Here is a 20,082-nt window from a genome sequence, read left to right as displayed (position 1 = left end):
AGATATATGTAACATTATACTATAGTTGCAATATCGTTGGAATGATGTATAATTTTTTTCTTTATTTTATAATCACTATTGTTAAAAAGTTAGATGAGTTTTTTATGCACGGTGCCCACTAATGTTTCTTGGTTAAAATAACTTCCAGAATTTTGACATTGACATCTGAAGTCAATAGAATAAATTGAATAGTATGAGACAAAATATATATAATCTGACTTCAATAATTGCAAGTACCATATATTTATAATCACAGTATTATACAATTTGGCAATGGAGTAAAGATTTAGAAATGAATGCAGAACATTCAAATAAGCACAGAAAACTTGTGAAACTGCATGTGTATTTTTCAAAAATAATTGTAGTGTTTTTAATGCATGTGTAGTGTTTAATGCATGCATAACAATCAAATAAATCTGCCTATAATGATGAATTTCAAAGGCCAAGCCAAAATCCTTTCATGAATTTGATACTTCTAAAGAATGTGATCTCGTCAAATTAAATCCTCATGACATTGATAAACAGTTATTACTGATATGTGTTACAAAGCAGATTTTTATACATGATAAATAATATTTTCTGAAGCGTTATTTTGTGTTGTCATCTCTAAATAAGAAATTGCCTACAAATTCAGAAAGCTACTGAACTACGTTCTAGAGTTTTTAATAACTTTAATTGGATATGTCTGTGGGGATGTAATTTAAAAAATTGTCGTTTAAACTGGCCTTGATGCTTTTTAAAATGCATGTTGGCACTGTGCTTCGAAATTAGGCCTATGTTTTGAATGATTAGAGAATTAAAAATTAAATATTTCAATTAAAGCAATAAACATTACTACAATTATAATAAGAATCATAGTCTGCTCTAATTATAAATGTATTTATCGGCCTAGTATCTTAAAAGTTGGGTGAAGTGAACTCATATTTTCTTATCTATTGTAAGAGCACTATAGCAAGAAATATAAAGTTTTATTTTAGTTGTTTTTAATTTTATAGCAAAACACTACTTCATTTAATTTTTGGATAATGTTCTAAAGAACACTTTAAATTATAGGCAAAAAATAAATATTGGATAATTAAATTCTGCCCAAGCTTACAAGATGCTGCTGCTGATATGTTAGACATGGTTTATTGTTTCAGATTTTTATAATACTGGGCCTAATTTAATTACCTGCATATTTATTTATTGCCTATACTTACTTACAGTTCATGCTTGCTGCCTTTGGCACAACCTCACTGTGTGAAACACTTTTCTCACATTTCTTTCGTGTGGTTTGTTTTTTGTACTTTTATTTATTTTGTATACTTTTTTTATTACTTTATGTATTTACAGGATCATTTTGAGGAATCTCAATTTGAGTCACTATGCAAAGATAGTTAAAAACTAAGAAAAACTGCAGTACCAACACTCTTTAGCATTCCAAATCCACCACCATCTGTAACTGACAAGAGGATAAGAGAAGTAAGATGTCCTAAGCCAAATACTGAAGTGGTAAATTATTTAATATTCTCCAAAAAAATTGTTGAAAAAATCATTGTTATTACAAATATATTAATTCAGTCAACCATTGTTTAAAAAAATAATCACAGCATAACATGTTTACTATTTCTTTTTGAATTTAGGAAACTCTACCTGCTTCAAATGAAGAGTTGTTAAAAAAAAAATAGAATTCCTTGAGCAACAGCTTCAAGAAAAAGATGCAAAATTGACATCATTTTTGTCCGATGAGCAAGTAGGAACCCTTGCTGTGCAGTCAAAAAGGAACTGGTCAGAAAAGTCCATTATAAAAGGACTGAAGATGCGATTTGCTTTGAGCAAACATGGATATAATTACCTCAGAAGTACTGGATATCCAGCACCATCGTACAGTACCTTGAACAGGAGGATTAGGGACATAAAAATTAATTTCGGCATTTTAGAAAATTTGTTTTTTTTCCTCAAGACAAAAGTTCATTCATTGGATGCTCTTGATAGGAACTGCTGCCTTTTAGTTGACGAAATGGAAATAGCTTCATATCAAGATTTTGATACATCGTCTAAGTCATTCATTGGAAATGTTACGTTAGGAAGCTAAGCATTACACTATTGTAATGCTTAGAGGCCTTAAAACATCATGGAAACAGATTGTTGCCAATGAATTAACAGGGCCTTCAACATCAGGTTCTGACATGAAAGATCTAATTCATAGAACTGTAGTAGCAGCTACAGAAATAGGTTTAACTGTAAGAGCCTCTGTTTCAGATATGGGAAGCAATAACAGAGCAATGTGGTCGTCATTGGATGTGTCTGTCTGTAGGAGAGATAGGAAGACAAATTACAACATTGGAGGACCTGATGTTTTCATTCACAGTATTGCAGATGTACCACATCTCATTAAAAATATGAGAAATACATTTCTTTCAAGTATTATAATATTACCAGAGGAATTTCGCCACCAGCATGCCTTGCCATCGAGGATAGTATCTTCAGTGTATGTGAAACGACTCTGGTCAAGTGAGATAGAAGCAGATGCTGCCCTGAGATCTCTACATCACTTGAACAGAGTTCATCTCTTCCCAACACACTTTTCCTCGATGAATGGGGCATCAGCTGTGCAATTGTTTTCTGTAAAAACAGCTGCTGCTATTGAAAAAGCAGGTATTTTACACCAAGTTGCAAAAGAAGCATTAACTTCTGCATGGTGGCTGAGACTTGTAGTAGAATGGTTTACAATTATGACTACAAGGCATCCAAAAAAAGGCATCACTATCAAAAATCAAGATGAGAAATTTAATATTTTATTGAAATTCATTCATGTGACTGAAACTGTTCAGTTTGGGAAAGCATGGAAGCCATTTCAAACTGGCATTATTATGAGCACATTGAGTGTTGTGAAACTCTCAAAAGAATTATTTTCCGAGGGGTTTACATTTTTCTTACCAGGCAGGTTGACACAAGATGCGCTGGAAAATGCCTTTTCACAGATTAGACGAAAGTTGGGTGCAAAGCCTACTGCTTTGCAAGCCAAGAGAGCACTGAAATTAGTGTGCCTATCACAGTTCATTTCAGATATCAATAATCCAAATTATTGTTCTGAAAGTGACCACAGCCTCTTTGATGCTTCTGAATTAGAGGTTGCTATCAGAAAGGAGGTCTTGCATCCTATCTCCAATTCTGTAGTGCCATCTACCTCTTCTGCAGTGGCAGTGAAACGTCGCTTGCCCCCAGCTGTGGAAGAAAATGATATACATTACATCGCAGGAGCCATATATAATAAGTTGTTGAAAAAAAAAAAGCATATGTGAAAATTGTAAAACAGCTATGACCATTTCAGAGGACATGCTGGAACCTGACATACCCGAGCATCGCACAATTCTTACAAAACATAGCAATAAAGGTGGACTGAAGGTCATCTCTTCAGGAATGTATCAAATATGTAGGGAAGCTGAACGAGAATTTCAAAAATGTAAAGATGTACTCCTTCGTTTACAATCAGCCATCACAAAAGAATTAGTTGAAAGAATAATTGATAAATGTACACATGTGGCCATGCCAGAATGCTGTAATCTTAAGAAAGTAATTATTGATAATTAATTTTATTACTAGATGCAAAGGCCTTACACAGCATCTTATCAACAAAAGAGCCCATAACGTTTCATATTCATCAGCATCGGCCAATAAGAAACAAAAAGTAAAATAATTTTAGAAGGTATGTATGTTTTATATTAAATAATTTATGTGTTTTATGTAATATGTATTACTTTTTCCTAGGCTACGAGTATATAAATTTCTGTGTTTGATGTTATATATGTTACTTTCTGCTAGGCTATGAGTATATTATTATGGTATTATTTTCTTGTTTCTAATATATAGAAATATAGCATATTTTCCAGTATAAAATTTCAGTTCAGTTTTACTTAAAAGTATGGGAAAGCAGATTTGTTTCATGCATGATCTTTATGATACTGGTATGAAATGAATGAATTTTAATCTGTAAACAATTTTTTGTTAATATTGAAATGTGTTTCCTTGGGTACATTTTTAGGCACTTGTGGATCATGTCAGACAACATGCAATAGAAAAAAGATGTCCGTGTGCATAAATTTTTCATTGTGGTACTTCATTTTATCTAAATTTCAAGGATAATTCTTTTCATTTTTATATGGCATGTTATTAGTATAAAGGCTAGTGAAAATAAATTGGTATGTGTATCTGTTTTTGAAGTGTAATGCTTAAATAAAAAGATGGTGCGTGTTTCTTCATTTAAATAAAATTTCAAAGATAGTATTTTTCAGCATTGTACTGTTTGTTATTTCTCAATGTAAAGGGTAACAAGGGGAAAAAAACTGGTATGGTACATCTGTTTTTTAAGCATGATAATTTTATTTATTTCTTTAGTGATGCATATATATATAGAGAGAGAAGGTATTTGGTCCAACTGAAGTTATAATAAATCTAATTTTACTAGATCTCTCCCTCCCCTCAGGTGTAGAAAATTTTCAAATGCAGAAAGTTTATTTGCAGAATTAATTCATTTCTGATAAACTTATTATCATTAATTTTTTATATACCATGTTATTAAGTTACACGTATGACTACTGTGTAATAAACTTGTATTTAGGGCAAAAAATTAACTGTTTTGCAGCTGGTGACTAATATCATATGCTTCTAAGAATATTACTTTAACTTTTTTCATAACTTTTGTATTTCAGGAACATGAAACTGTTATTTTGATATACTTAAATAATAAAAGTGTGTATCTGAATCAATTAATGGATACAAATATTTTACAGTTATTTTTAGAAGATATTTGCCATATCACTTCTAATAATTCATAAAGTATATTAAAATATAGGTAAATAATTTGGTGCAGAATTCAAATTTAGGGTTTGAAATATAGTGAATCATGAGACTAAATGATTTTTATTGTCATGATTTGCCTGGGCTTAAGAATGTACTTTTCGCCCGGTGGAAATTGTCATCAAACTGTCCTGAACAGGCTTTTTGTTGATAATAACTTCCAGGCTTATCAGTACCTCCTTTTGAGTGGAGGGTATGCAAATATAGTACCCAATTTAAATTACATTGTGATTGTAATAATATTGTGGTATGAAATAAGTGATTATAATTACAATTTAGGTAATTGCATTGTAATTATATTACATTGTATCTGTGAACTCTTAATTTCATTACTTTATGCAATTATGTGTTAAGTGCATAATCTAATTCCAATAATATAATCTATTCACAATTACAAAATAATTATAAATGCAGTTACATCTTAAATAGAGGCCATTTTAATACTTTTAAATTTTTGCAAGATAACTTCCCATTAAGGTTCATTTGGAGGAAACTATGTAAATACTAAAAAAGAAGTTATGTTAAATTTACATATTTTGTACAGTAGTTTCTTGTTATAATGCTGTTCAATATATCTTCAATACTTTTGTAAATTTAACGACATTCTTTGCAATTACTGTGGGGCTTTAAAAAGAAGTTTCTTAGTTATGCTTTCTAATAAGAATGTGTTAAAAATTAAGTATTATGTATAATAACTAACAATTAAAAAAACTTGACTGCATGAAAATGCTGTTGCTGTGTAAAATAAAAAATAAGCTTTCTTTTATGCTTTGAAATGAATTACATGTGGTTAAGTCGTCCTTTTACAATTTAAGAATGTGGTTAACACACATTCTTAAATTGGACAGGTTTTATCTAAATTATTAGTATAAAATATATAAACTATGAATTATTTTGTAACATAACTCAAATTACAAAATTCATTCTATATACGTTCAAATTTATTATCTTTTATGGAATAACTGTTTTTTAATTTAGGTAAAAATTGGATTTTTAGAAGTATTACAAATACAATGCAACACAAAGGTGATCTGATTGGAGAGGAAGGACTTTTTATTACGGTTTCTAGTTCGTATTTATATTACATTTGGTGAAAGTCATCCAAAACACAGAATGCTGTACTTTCTTCTTCCATATATGTTATGAAATATTTCACACATTTAAAAGAAAGTGTTTCTTCAGAGTCTTGCACAATTATTTCCATATACCTCAGACTAAAATGACAACATATTCTTAAGTTATTTTTTTAGTATGAATTTACAGTGTTTTTATGGAAATTTTTGTTAAAATGTCATTAAGATAAATTTATTTGCACACTCTACGCTTTAACTATTTCCCCATTTGACACTATTGAAAGTTTTTATTCATATCTTATTTATTTTAGTCTGCTAACGAAACTGAAACATCTAAAGAATAAGTTATTTTGAATATGCTTACAAAATATACGCGAAATTTTTATTTAAGTGAAAACGTCTATATACTATTCGAGAATTAATTAATTATCCGAAAAGTTTATGTGCGCTGAATGCCGCGCGTCTATAAAATAAATCTTTAAAAAAAAAACAGCAGACATTCAGCCAGCGTGTGCGATAAACGCGCCAAAATTGGTAGCGCGTTCCCTCCCTCGCCAAGAGAGAAAAGTTGGTGATTCAGCCTGGTTTAGAGGAGCCTTAGTAAGGCCGTTCGACTGGTTTGAATGGCAGGCATTACAGGAGTTTCTAAGGAAAACTGCCTCGTGTTCAAGTTGCACATCCACCTGGCTGAGTGAACCAGTGAGTTTCTTTGATGTAGATTTAATGCCAAATTAATATTAAATTCTGCCTCATTTTAAGCTTCTTTTTTTTTTTTTTTTTTTTTCTTTCCAAAGTAAGAAGGTTACCTTTCTTTTTCGTTTCACTTTTCCATAATGAGGTTTGGCCAAGGAACTTGGCAACTTTGGTTTGGCAACGTTATGTTAGTAAGCGCGCCGTGTTTACCTGGTATTACGACAACATGTGTAAGTGAGGAATTAAGTATGGATGATGATAAATTTTCATGTATCAAACAGGTTCATAAATCTGTTCATATATCAGTCCCTTCAGCTTTTATCTCTAATGAAGTATCTGGGATAACTGAAATACTTGATAGCTGGAAACGCCAGTACGTGAAGCAGCTTCAGGGAGTTGTTGTTGGTTACAGAAATGTGTCTCTAGCTTCACGCGCAAACGTCTTTGTTGTTGATCAGCCTGCTGAACACTGTTATGTTACAGCAGTATTTTACCTATTTTGCCCAAACATAGGTACTATCGTTAAAGGTACTATTAATCGAATCAGTCGAGATCATATCGGCTGCCTCATCCATGATACCATCAATGTTACGATACATCTTTCAGATGAAAGTTATGAGGACATTAGCAGATTCATGTATCTGAATAGCACAATTTTGTTTCAAATTACTCACTACGATTTCGCACGTAAAATTATACGTGTTGAAGGTGAGATAACACCAGAATGCATTCGCTTGATGGAAACAATGTATCCTGAATCTGTTCAAAATAGTAATAAAAGTTCATTGAAATATCTTGATAATCAGCAAGAATTAGGTACTTCTAATAACCATAATTTTCAGTCAAAAAAGAATAAAAAATCCAAGCGCATGAAATTGGATGCTTTTGATGTTTTACCTGAAATAACATCTAGTGACAATCATTTTGTTAATTTTTCATCAGTTAAAAATTCAGAAATACCATCTTCAAAAAGTAAAAAAGTTGAGCAGTCAGTATCATCTCTTAATGCAAGTACTTTCAGTGGTACTGTAGACTCCAACACTGATCAGTTATTTCCGTCAGCAGATGATTTTATGCGGTTCCTAAAAAAAGAAATAGGTTCTGATGAAGTGAATTCAGAATCGTCTTCACAAAAGGGGAAAAGGGCAAATAGCCTGTCTACAAAGCGGAATGTATCAAGTGATAACTCGACAAGTAAAAGTGAACATCCTAAAAAGAAATTAAAACGTGCGAAAAAAGAGAAATTGTCTGAAGCAAATTCTGAATCATCTGCAAAAACTCTTTCTTCATCCAAAAAGAGGAAAAAAGTGACTAATTCATTGTCAGATTTGTTGAATGATATTCAGCCTGAAAGTGAACAGCCACCTAAAAAGAAATTAAAACTTTCAGACAAAAATAAAAAGAAGAAAGATAAAAAAGATTCTAAAAAGGATAAGAAAAAGTCTTGCAAAGATAAACTTGAGAAAGAGAAGAAAAAATTATCTGAGTCCAAAGCTAAAAAACCAAAACATAAGAAAGAAAAAAAGAAAGATCGTAAAAAATCTGATGAAAAATCAAAGAAAAAGAAGAAAGGTTCAAAACACGAGACTTCTAATATACTATTAAAAACAGATAATAAATCTGAAGTGAGCTGAAAATTTGCTTGTTAAGTAGGAATGTTATTAAAGTAATATTTTTTATTTTTTTGTTATCAGATTTCTTTCTTAACAATTTGCTAATTATAAATTAAGATTCATTCATACGGACTAATTTTATTTATTTATTTCATTATTTTTGATAAGTGTATCATTTTTATTTGTATAACTTTCTAATATCAATAATAAATTTTCAATCAGAATATCTCAAATTTACGTAGAAAAAGATTGGGTACTCTTCAGTTATTGCGACCAGATTCAGAAAATGTAGGTATATATGTATGGGTGTGTTTATTGTATGGATGTACATACATGTGTATGTATACATACACACACTCATATATGTGCATACATACATATTTCTGTGAATTTGATCCCAATATCGGAAGAGTACCAAAGACTGATACGTATGAATTATTATTTGGAAAATTTTCAAAATTTTGATAAAATTTCTTTTAGGGCTAAAAACTAAGGGGGCACATAAGATTTAGGTACAACTCTAATATACGCCCTAATTTCACCAAATGTGGCGATATGTGTTCTGCGCTGGGTTTTGGCGCGATTGTGTGTTCTATGGCAACCCTGTTGACGTTGAAAAATCTTTCGCTGGAGCTCGTTGGTCCACCTCTGTGTCTGAGAAGATGGAAGGGAAAGATAAAATCGTAGTTGTTGAATTGAAGTTAGGCAAAAGGAAATACGATTGTGGCTATCCTGTTGAGGGGTAGTGGGTATTTGGAAGTGTGGAAAGAGGGTCTGGAAGATTATGTTTAATGGCAGTGCATGATAGAAGTAGGGATTTGTGATTTTATTTATTTGTGAACCATAGCATAAATTTTCTGGATGGTGTGTCTGGCTGTCATGTAAATACGATAGTGATTACGTGGCGGTATGAAATTTATATTTCTGCTATTCAAAAATGCATTAATTCATGTAAGTGCATTTTATTTTATCCTTGTTCTTATTTTGTAGAATGTTATGTTCATTGGTTCTTTAGTATGAATTTCTGTCGTTATTGTTGTTTTTTTAAATTGTTTGAAATTTATTTTAGTTTATTTTGTCGTTTAGTGTCTAGACTGTACAATTCGTAGATGTTTTTTAAAGTTGAAACAGAATGTTGTGTACATAGTATTATTTTAAATTTATTGTTGTTATGTTATTTTATTAAAGCGAGGAGTGCATAGATCGTAGATTCCTTCCTTGCCTAAATTGTGCAATTCGTAGAATTTTTTTAAAGTTTAAACAGGATGCTGTGTACATGGTATTCTTTGAAATTTATTGTTGTTATGTTATTTTATTAAAGCGAGGTGTGCGTAGTTTGTAGATTCGTTCGTTGCCTACATTGTGCAATTCATAGATGTTTTTTTAAGTTAAAACATGTCGCTGTGTACATGGATTCTTGTCAAATATTTTTGGCTAGAAACTTCACATTTTGCTATCTAAATTTTTTGTTTTTGTTTTGGATCTTTAGCTAAATTGTGTGTTCAAAACGTAGTTTTTGCATGTGCGAAAACCGCGTTTTTGGAGACATTTCAGGCTAAAAGTTCAAAATGTAGACAAAAAATTTAGATAGCAATTTGGCGACTTGAGGGCGCATATCAGAGTAGTTCCCAGATTTATTTATCTCATTCTAATATTTTTTGTTATTTTGTAATGATTTTATTTTGAAAACATTATTTGATACCTGGAGTTAATTGTTAGGTTAGGTTATTTAATTACAGCAAAGCCTCAAGGGCTATCTGCCTAAGGGAAGGAATGCCTTTGTGGAGGACTTTCTAAGGGAAACTGGCTCATATATACGTTACACATGGGAAAAACACCCATCCAGCCCAGTCTGTTCGCAGGATTCGAATCTCGGACCGAACTACCACTGTTCAGCGACTTTACCGCTCGGCCGCTGGTGGGCCTTGGAATTAATGGAGTAGGTACTTCCCTCTCAGTCATGTGTTATCAGTTTTTAAGTGGCCAAAACAGAATGCTAGTTTGACATGCCTGTTGTTTGTATGCATCATGGCAGAAAGATATGTTTTGCATGCAATTCAAAATTTGTGCAGTATGTTTTTTAAAAGAAAACGACTCATTCTGTACACCTGGCACAAAAAGAAAGGGACTGTTCTGTATCTCCCAATCTACTGGACTGACTGTTGAAATTTGCGACTTAGGATATATATTAGATTTATATATAGCATTATTCTAACATAGGTATTTTGATACAAAATCAGATTTTTTCTGAAGTAACATACCTTTTTTTTTTTTCATATTTCGATTCTACGACTCGAATTATGCCTAGCTATTAAATTTTGCAATTTTCGGTAAGAAATTTAAAAATTTGAGGAACAGCTTTAGTATTGGTCTATTTGGCGACAAACTTCGGTGGCCAAGGTGGACCCGGCTTTGAAAATCGGAAAAAAATGGCAGATTGTCAACAAAACCCGATCTAGACTAAATAACAATCTTAAAAAATAAGCTCTTGATTAGAATAAATAGTCTTTCTCTAATTTTCAACATTTCTAGTACTGCTATGATAAATTCTTGAAGCACTACCGTAAATGAATTTATGGCAGTGATTATGTTATGAGTAATGAAATTTACAAAAGGTTAATATTTTAAACTACAAAATATAATATTAATATATTAAATATTAATTTTTAAGTAATTAGTTAATATTTATATTATATTAGTATTTAGCTAATATTTTAAATTTACAAAAGGTTAATTTTTATGTTTCGAATAATGAAATTTACAAAAAGTTAATAAATGCATTTCAAACTAGTATATATTACTTTAGTTTCTTAGATTCTATTAGTAAAAGAAAATGAAAAAAAATATTTCAAAGTGAAGGAAATCAAATTGAATTATAACGAGTAAATTTTTTACCAGTGTTAGAAATACTTTATGATTAAATTTTGTAAATGGTAAAAATATTAAGTATGTATTTTTTAATCACTCAATGTATTACAAGTAATTTATGATTATAATTTAAAAGCTAAAATTAAATTATCATGAGTAAATTTTGTACCAATGGTAATCATACACAACAACAATCATCATAACTGATGATTTCTGTGAAAGATTCGAACAGATTTTCCTTAAATGCAATGTGAATCTGAGACAGTTGCTCTTGAAATGTCCTTTATGAAGGCATCCTTTTGCTAGCCTTTATTTTCTATTCATAAATATTGTTCTCGCTTCTTATTTCTTAATTCTAAATCTTACTTCTGAAGTGAAGAAGTGTTGCATCTATAGGTCGAAAAATATGGTCAATATGCTTGCAAAATCCTGTTCAGTTTTGGACAGCATTTAAATAAAATAAATAATTTGTATATGATGCAAACAAAAATGCATTACACTATTTCATGTAGTGAATAATTAATCAGGAAACAAAGTATAATGTAACGTTCTTTTATTTTGTAACCAGAGTTTTTTTATGTTTGGGATCTTTACTGTCAATTTCCCCATCTATTTTCCCACCAAAATCCAAATGAGTTTGTAGAACAAACCGTGTTTTGCCATTAGAGGTCATGTTACTAGGTTGCTAGATAAGATAAGATTTGTAGTCTTCAGTCCTGCATTATAATTGCTGATAGTTGAATTCCATGTCGGTTAAGTTTTGAACCAGCTTCGCATTAAATTGATTTGTGTAGCCTTTGGCTACAAATTTATTTGAATTTAAATTTTACATTTGAACTTAATTGTTATCATAAGTTATCTTGCCACAAGTGGTTGACTGAGCCGTACGCACAAGTGCCTTCTGTTCAGTACATTTAAAGTTTTTAATAGAATAAGAGTATATCTTAACTTAGTAAAAATATATCTAAACTTTATAATACAGTACAAAGTCGTTAATTCGGACACCCATAATCCGGAATGATCTATAATCCGGACCTCAAAGCTAAAAACTTTCTGCGCATGCGCCACGTTGACACATGCGCATAGGCGTTTACGCGTGCGCGTAAGACCTTTACGTGCACGCGCATATGCGTGTGCGCAAGTGCAGAATACGTTTTCGCGTGCGCGTTTAACAGACGTATAACGTATAACGGGCGGTATGAGCTAAAATTATACAATTATCTATTTCAGTTAATGTTGATGCTTGCGTTATTCCTTAATCTTCGAATTGGATGCAGCTTATTATTTTTTGCAGACTGTAAGAGCAATTTTATAAAAGTCTTTCGATTATGTCAATTTCCGATTCTGGAGCTCCCAAAGGATCTATAAAACGAAAGTATGTCTCAACGTCCGTCAAACAAAAAGTGGAATTGCTGCAAAAAATGGATAAAGACATGAAGAAGGTGACAGAGAGGTTAGTGAAAACGAAAAAATTTCGATTGAGAAGTTAGTTGGTATTCTCGGCACAGCAATTACGGGACTTGAACAGCGGAGCTTTTATACTGAACAAGAAATTATGTCTTTATAGAATTAAAGAGAAAATATTATCACATAAAACGAAACAACTTACATTGAAAGAAATGTTTAATAAAGTAAACAAATAAATATTAAGGTTCTTTTTTTGTAAATTTTAATACCCTTTAGATCGTAATTGTTCTTTATTTCCTAAAATACGGTTTCATATTTTTAATTTTAGAATTTGTGCATGCCATCTTACGAGATTTAAACTGATGATCTATAATCCGGAATCGCCGAAGTCCCGACGAGTCCTGATTACCGACTTTTGACTGTAATTACATTTAAAGACATTGAAATCAGTATCTAAGTGCTTGCCATATAGTCAAATTATTATATATAAATTGTGCTCTTACTTTTAGAATAGAATTTTTATTAAAAAAATTTCAGATCTCTGTTAGATTAAATGTTTAAGTAATGTAGAAAATTTGCATAAAATTTAAAATAAAAAGTCGACTGCTATGTCAACGTACTATTTAATAAAAGTAATAATACTCAGTGAAGGTTATTCATATACAGTGGGAGATTTATAAAATTTGAGAACTGTAAATTATAAGCAATATATTCCATAATCTAAGCAACATTATATTTTTTATAGTCAGACAAACTATAAAAATGTTATAAAAGCAATAATGAAACCTAATTTTGGTCTATGAATTCATGCAATTACACATTCCTATAGTTCTAATTTAAGAAATGAGGCAAAAAGTTGTTTTAGACCATGGTAATTTTGATCATTGCCCATTTTAAGAAACATCTAAAGTCTAAATTTGCATGTGGTTCCTTAGCAAAGGAAACACCAAAAGTTCTCATGCTACTAAAAATGTTTTTTTTTTTTTTTTGGGAGGGATGGAGTTTATAATATTCAGGGTTGATATATGAAAAAATGTCAAGACTTATGTGATTAAAAGCATCAGTTTTAACTATCAAATTTTGGCTTTTTTAAAAATATTTTAAATGTTGTTAAATGTTTAAAAACATGCAATTTATCCTTCCTGCCATCAAAGCTCTGATACCTACCAAATTCGTTAAAGTTTCGTGGACAGAAATGGCGGCATGTTTTACAGCATTTGGGATTACCATAAATAACAAGGTTACCATAATCTTTCCATTTATCGCACCAAAAACATTTCTCACCAAAAAGGACTAATACTAAAGCTGTGCCAAATTTGAAACTTTTCCGTTTTGCCAGCGCAAACAATAAAGTCGCCAATAATGGTACAACTGATGCCAAACGGAATATCTTCGCTGGTGACCTTTTACGCTTCATTGTCAAAACAGTTCGCAGCCATTTTTTATCAGATTAATTCTTTCTTTCAATACTCGCATACAATTACATAGAATTTTTACCAGATAGTTCAATTTTATGCCCAAGGCCATTCGCAGTAATTAAGTCAGTTAGGATGCAATCACACCTGAAGGCGAAAATATAGAAAAGGCAAAGTCAAGCGTTAAATTCATCAATTCTGATGTTGTATCATGAAAGTACAGTAAATTCTTAAATTAATGTCTTTTTACAAATTTATTGGCTTTTTACAAAATTTTAAACAATATTAAAATGTTTCTGCCTTCAAAATAAAAATTTGTTAAAGTTTGTTAAAATTTTTTATGTGTATACTGTCTGTTGTCGCCAATAAAGTCTGCTTGGCGAGATTTGTGCCAGCGAAACGGATAAGTACCAAAAATTTATCTTGCCACATTTTTTTCAGTTTGCGACAAGAATAACTCACTTTCTGAGCTTCTTAATTTATAACAACCTATTTTGTTTTCCTTTTTTTCATTGTACACGATCGGGAAAAAGGTCATTGTTCATTACTTCCAAATAATTTTAACAAAGTAAACCACATTCGGCATTATATGCTTATAGCATTGCTTGTAACAAATATGCCAAATTTCAAAACATGCCAGTATGTAAATTCACATATACCAGGAAATTTTGAATAAAAAACTAATTTTTTTTAGAAATGCATCTACTTTAAGATGATGGTAATATTTTTATAGCTTATAATTCAAAATTGTTTTCAAAAAATTATTTTAAAATAAAACAGAAAAAATGGCCAAATTTTATTTGAAATGAACTTAAATTGTTTTCAAAAAATTATTTTAAAATAAAACAGAAAAAATGGCCAAATTTTATTTGAAATGAACTTAAATTTTGAAATGTGAAAGGAAGAATCAAATAAGTTTAATTAAAAGGAGATATTAATAAATATATACCATATTCAGTTAACATGAAAGAGCTTAAAAACTACTTGTGCAATTTTTACAAAACTTGGCACTTTGGCATAATTTGAATAATAGAATCAAAATATGGAAAAAATTGGTATGTTGTTTGGGAAAAAGTCCAATTTTGTGTCAACATACCTACGTTTGAACAATGCTATATATAAATCTAATATGTATTTTTTTCCAGATGTGGAAAATGCAAATTAAATTTTGACAATCAGTCCAGTAGAAGGAAAAATATAGAACTGCCCCCCCCCCTTTTTTTTGCAAAGTGTACATGTGGAGAAATAAATGATGTAATGTATATTTAATGTTTACTGCAAACCCTGCTAAATTTCAGTAACTCTAGATTTTTTTTTAAAGTGAAAACATTTCTTTTTACATGAGGAGAGTAAATGTAATGTGTCATTTAATACATTTTGCAGAATGATTAATGCATAATCTTTGTATGACACGTCAAATAAGAATTAGAATTTTTTAATATATTGAAAATGTTTTCCAAATTCTAATAATATTGATAGTCCATTGACTTTTAAGAGAAAAGTCACAAACCTGCTTCCTTATAAGTAACTTTGATACTTTCAGATTGTCTGCAACCCCACCGAAAAGTTGCAAATTAGTGTGTTGCCATAATGAGGTGTATGGCAAGTTGTAATGTTTCTAAAAAGTATATTTATGTGGCAATCCAAGTATGCACATAGCACATACCTGCTTTGGCCAGTGCATAATGCCCAAAGATGTATGATACAATGTGAGGTTTCTTTTCAAATTAAAGCAGATCATTGTATACATGGAAAGAAAAACAGCTTTAAAAAAAAAAAATAAAAAAAAAAGTTTGTTACTGTCCATGTGCAATTTCAAAGTTGTACAGTGCTTAGTTTTTTAAATTCTCCAATTTTTTTCCTTTAAAGGAAACAGTAAGTACACCGCACGCATACAAAAAAAAAATGGCACAGTTCTATATTTCTCAATCTACTGGGCCGATTGATGAAATTCATATTGCGTTTTTCATGTCTCGAAAGCGTGACTTAGGATATATATTAGATTTATATACAGTCAAAAGTCTTTAATCCGGACTCGTCGGGACTTCGGCGATTTCAGATTATAGATCATCAGTTTAAATCTGGTAAGATGGCATGCAGAAATTATAAAATTAAAAATATGAAACCGTAATTTATGAAATAAAGAGCAATTATGATCTAAAGGGTATCAAAATTTTTAAAAAAAAGCTTAATATTTATTTGTTTACTTTATTAAACATTTTTTTCAACGTGCGCATTTGATTTAAATCATATCAAAGACGGAGTACATCAAGATGAAATACCACATTTAATAAGGAATCATAAGCCGAATAAAATAAAAACATCTGCTCTGAAGATAAGGATAATGCTGACAGATCAACTTCCCGATCATTACGCGCCGCTACGTCCCCCCCCCCTGCAGAGCAACGTGAAATTGATAAACAGATTTTGGAATGGTTAGAGAAACAAAGGATATGCCTTTATCCATTTTTTGAAGCAATTCCACTTTTTGTTTAATGGACATCAAACATGCTTTTGCTTTGTAGATCCTTTGGCAGCTCCAGAATCGGAAATTCTTTTTGACATAATCGAAAGTGCAAGCTTACTTTTATAAAATTGCTCTAACAGTCTGCAAAAAATAATAAGCCGCATCCAATTAGAAGATTAAGGAACAACGTAATCTGCAACATTAACTAAAATAGATAATTAGATAATTTTAGCTTAGCTTATACCATCCGTTATACATTAAACGCGCATGCGTAAACGTATTATGCGCACACACATATATGCATTGACACATGTGCAGAAAGTTTGTAGCTTTGAGGTCCAGATTATAGATCATTCCGGGTTATGGACGTCCGGATTAAAGACTTTTGACTGTATAACATTCTTTTGATATAGGTGTTTTGATACAAAATTGAACCTTATTCTGAAATGATATGCCAATTTTTTCCCATAATTTGATTGTATGATTTAAATTATGCCTAAATATTAAATTTTGTAAAATATGAAGCGAAATTTACGGAAAAATTCAAAAATTTTTCTTTCAGTTTATGCCAAGAATAATTGACTTGCTAAACTTCTTAATTTATAGCAACCTATTTTTTTTTCTTTTATCTCATTGTAGATAAGCATAAAAAGGCATCTTTCATACTTTCAACTAATTTTAACAAACTGCATAAACCACATTTAGCATTATTATCGCATATAACAAATAGAGTGGAACCTCGAGATACGAGTTCAATTCGTTCCAGCATTTAGTTCATATAGCGAATTTCTCGTGTCTAAAAACAAACTTTCCCATTGAAAATAATGAAAATCCAGTTAATCTCTTCTGCACCCCAAAAATGTCACCCACCATCTCGTCTTCAGTCGACATACCTGGTGTTTTTCGGAGAAGGTCCATGTACGGATTCTGAGCCTTAGCGCAGATGATAGCTTCCGACACCAAAGTGCCTTTTAATTCCTTCTTGTTAATCCATGCCAACAACAGCTTCTCAACATTTTCTATTAGTTTTGGATGTAATGATTACTCCCTTGGCCTCCTTAGCCTTCCATCAAGTTTCTCTTTTTCTTCACAGCACTATCTGAGGCAACAATTTTCTTGAAAGGTATCATGAAATAATTATTTTCACATTAAATGAAAAAAAAATAACTTTAAAACACAGAGACACGTAGATCAAAGAACACTGAGTGATCTGAGGAGAGGATTCCCCGAGTCGAGCCTGATCGGGAAATGCACCTTGCATACCAACAGCCTGGCTCGTTGCTCATAACTCAAATCAATGCTCGTGTTTAGAGACGAATTTTTCGCTCATGCTTTCCTTGTATCTCGAATTTCTCATATATAGAGTGCTTGTATCTTGAGGTTCCACTGTATGCCAAATTTCAAAATGTGCCAATATGTAAAGTCACATATATCCTACGACATTTTAAAGAAAAAACTAATTTTTTCCAAGTATACTTAAAAATACATCTACTTGATGATAGTAAAAAAATTTTTCCAAAAATTTATAAAATTTATTTAAAAATGAATCATAAAAAATAGGTGAATGTTATTTGGAATGAACCTAAATTTCAAAATATGAAAGGAAGAATCAAATAAGTTGAATAAAAAATAAATATTAAGAAGTACAAGGTGTCCGAATCAAATGTGCCTAATTTGAAGAGGTCGCTCTACTTAAAAGAAAGTTTAAAAGCATAAGAAAACTGTTAAATTAGATACCAATACTAATAAAGTTTTTATTTAACAATCAGTACAATTCAAGGTGAGCTCCTTTAGTAGCCTTGAGAATGTCCAGCCGGTAGTCCAGTTCCAACTGTGTCCAGTGTAGAATTTCCAGAGTAGCAATAGCCACGGTTATGGAGGCATGAAGGTCTTCAGTATCACAGATGTTCCATGAGTAGACTGTCTTTCACTTAGCTCTAAAAGAAGAAACTGAGAGGTGTCACTTCGAGAGATGTTGATGGCTAGACAATTGGGCTACCACGTCCTATCCATCGATTAGGGAAAGTTGTATCTAAAAATGCACAAACATGCTTGCCCCAGTAAGGAGGGGCCCCATCTTATTGAAAGATAACAGTGTGTTGTAAATGCTGCATTTGGGGTATTGTGTAAATTTGTAACATGTCCAGGTAAATGTTTGTCGTCTCAGTAAAGAAAAATGGTCCTATGAGTGTATCATGTGATAGAGCACACCAGACATTGATTTTTGTGTTGCTCCATTCCAATTTGTAGAGTGAATGGGAATTTTCTGATCCCCAAATTCTGCAGTTGTGCTTATTAACATTGTTGCTAACATGAAATGTTAAAATCTGCGGAAAAAAAAGCAGTTTAGAAAATTGTGTTCATTTTCGATGCAAGATAACATCTTCACAGCACATGCTGCACACTGTGGTCCATCATTTGGTTGCAGTTTCTGTGGCCAATATCGCCCTCATAGCGCTAAAACTTTGTTTTTAATTGACTGTTCAAAAAAGGTACATTTGATTTGGACACCCTGTATATACCAAAATCAATTAACATTGAGGAGCTAATTTTTTTAAAAACTACACATGTGGTTTTTGCAAAGCTTTGCAGTTTGGCATAATTTGAATCGTAGACTCGAAATATGGAAAAAATTGGCATGTCATTTCAGAAAAAGGCCGATTTTGTGTCAAACAGAAATATTTGGCCTGACTTGAATTGCCGGTTTGGCTTAGCCTTATTGCTTGAGTAAAGACGAAACACCTTCGTATTTATTTATTCATTATTGTTCATTGAACAGGAGTTGGTTTGTTCCCCTTGAAAAGTCAACTAATTTCCGATCAATGACAATGATTACATGCATTTAATTTAATTCTTGCCTTTAATTTATTCCTTTTACAATTGAACATTTGTTATTCATGATTTATTTCCAGTCCCCGTTAAAACATTTTTAACATTTTACTTTCAAGTTACTTCAAAACATCTTTCACAATATAACTTACTAGTATGGATTCACTCTTTTAAGATAATCCTACTATAATCAAACTTAGGAGATAATATAATCAATTCATCAATATTTTTTAGTAAATAAATTATTATTAACTTACTTTGCAGCAATTGCGCAAGTAGTAGTAACTTGTTTTTGCACTAAATGAATTTAAGATCATACTATATTAGAACAATGCTATGTATAAATCTAATACATATTCTAAGTCCACTTTTGAGACATGAAAAACATAAGTTGAATTTCGTCAATTGGCCCAGGAGAACGAGAGATATAAAACTGTCTTCCCCCTTTTTTTTTGAGCGCTGTACATGAGAACAGCAGCACAAAATAGAAAGACTTCTAGAAAAAGGTAAGTGTTTTATTACCAGTGTTTCTAGCTTTCTTCATTTTATTAATTAACTGCTCTTGTATGGAATTTTTAGTTTGCTTCCATTTTGAAAATGGTTGTTACCTTTAGCTTTGCAGAAAATTAGTCATACAAGTTTGCAAATGCTCTCAAGTTTGCAAAGTCAGCTACAGGGTTGTGATTTTTCAATGGAAGTGTGGATCATGAGTAAGTGCCTTAACTGCTACCTTAGCATCTTAAATGCATTTTAATGTACTCTTTTGGAATATTCTTAGAATTATATTTAGTTATGTATATTACATATATTCACTAATATTTTGTAGTGGCTTTCCTGATAAACTTTCATTATTAAATTTTTTATTTTAGTAAAAATAT

At 31.2% G+C, this 20,082-nt stretch overlaps 1 protein-coding gene across 2 annotated transcripts in view; it reads left to right on the top strand.

Moving 5' to 3' along the window:
- The first annotated feature begins 6,765 nt into the window (after nucleotides 1-6,765).
- Nucleotides 6,766-20,082, top strand: part of LOC118204420 (uncharacterized) — a 45,768-nt gene continuing 32,451 nt past the window's right edge. For both annotated transcript variants that reach the window (XM_035376747.2, XM_085813000.1), the window contains exon 1: nucleotides 6,766-8,230. In XM_035376747.2, coding sequence (XP_035232638.2) covers nucleotides 6,791-8,230 — 1,440 coding nt within the window. In that variant the 5' untranslated portion in view covers nucleotides 6,766-6,790. The remainder of the gene's footprint in view (nucleotides 8,231-20,082) is intronic.

This window comes from Stegodyphus dumicola, chromosome 1, assembly GCF_044657685.1.
Source record: "Stegodyphus dumicola isolate Sdum_Otavi_A_Nest chromosome 1, ASM4465768v1".
Lineage (NCBI taxonomy): Eukaryota > Metazoa > Arthropoda > Arachnida > Araneae > Eresidae > Stegodyphus > Stegodyphus dumicola.
The sequence above is the reverse complement of the archived record's forward strand: the minus strand, read 5'-3'. Positions and strand labels throughout refer to the sequence as shown.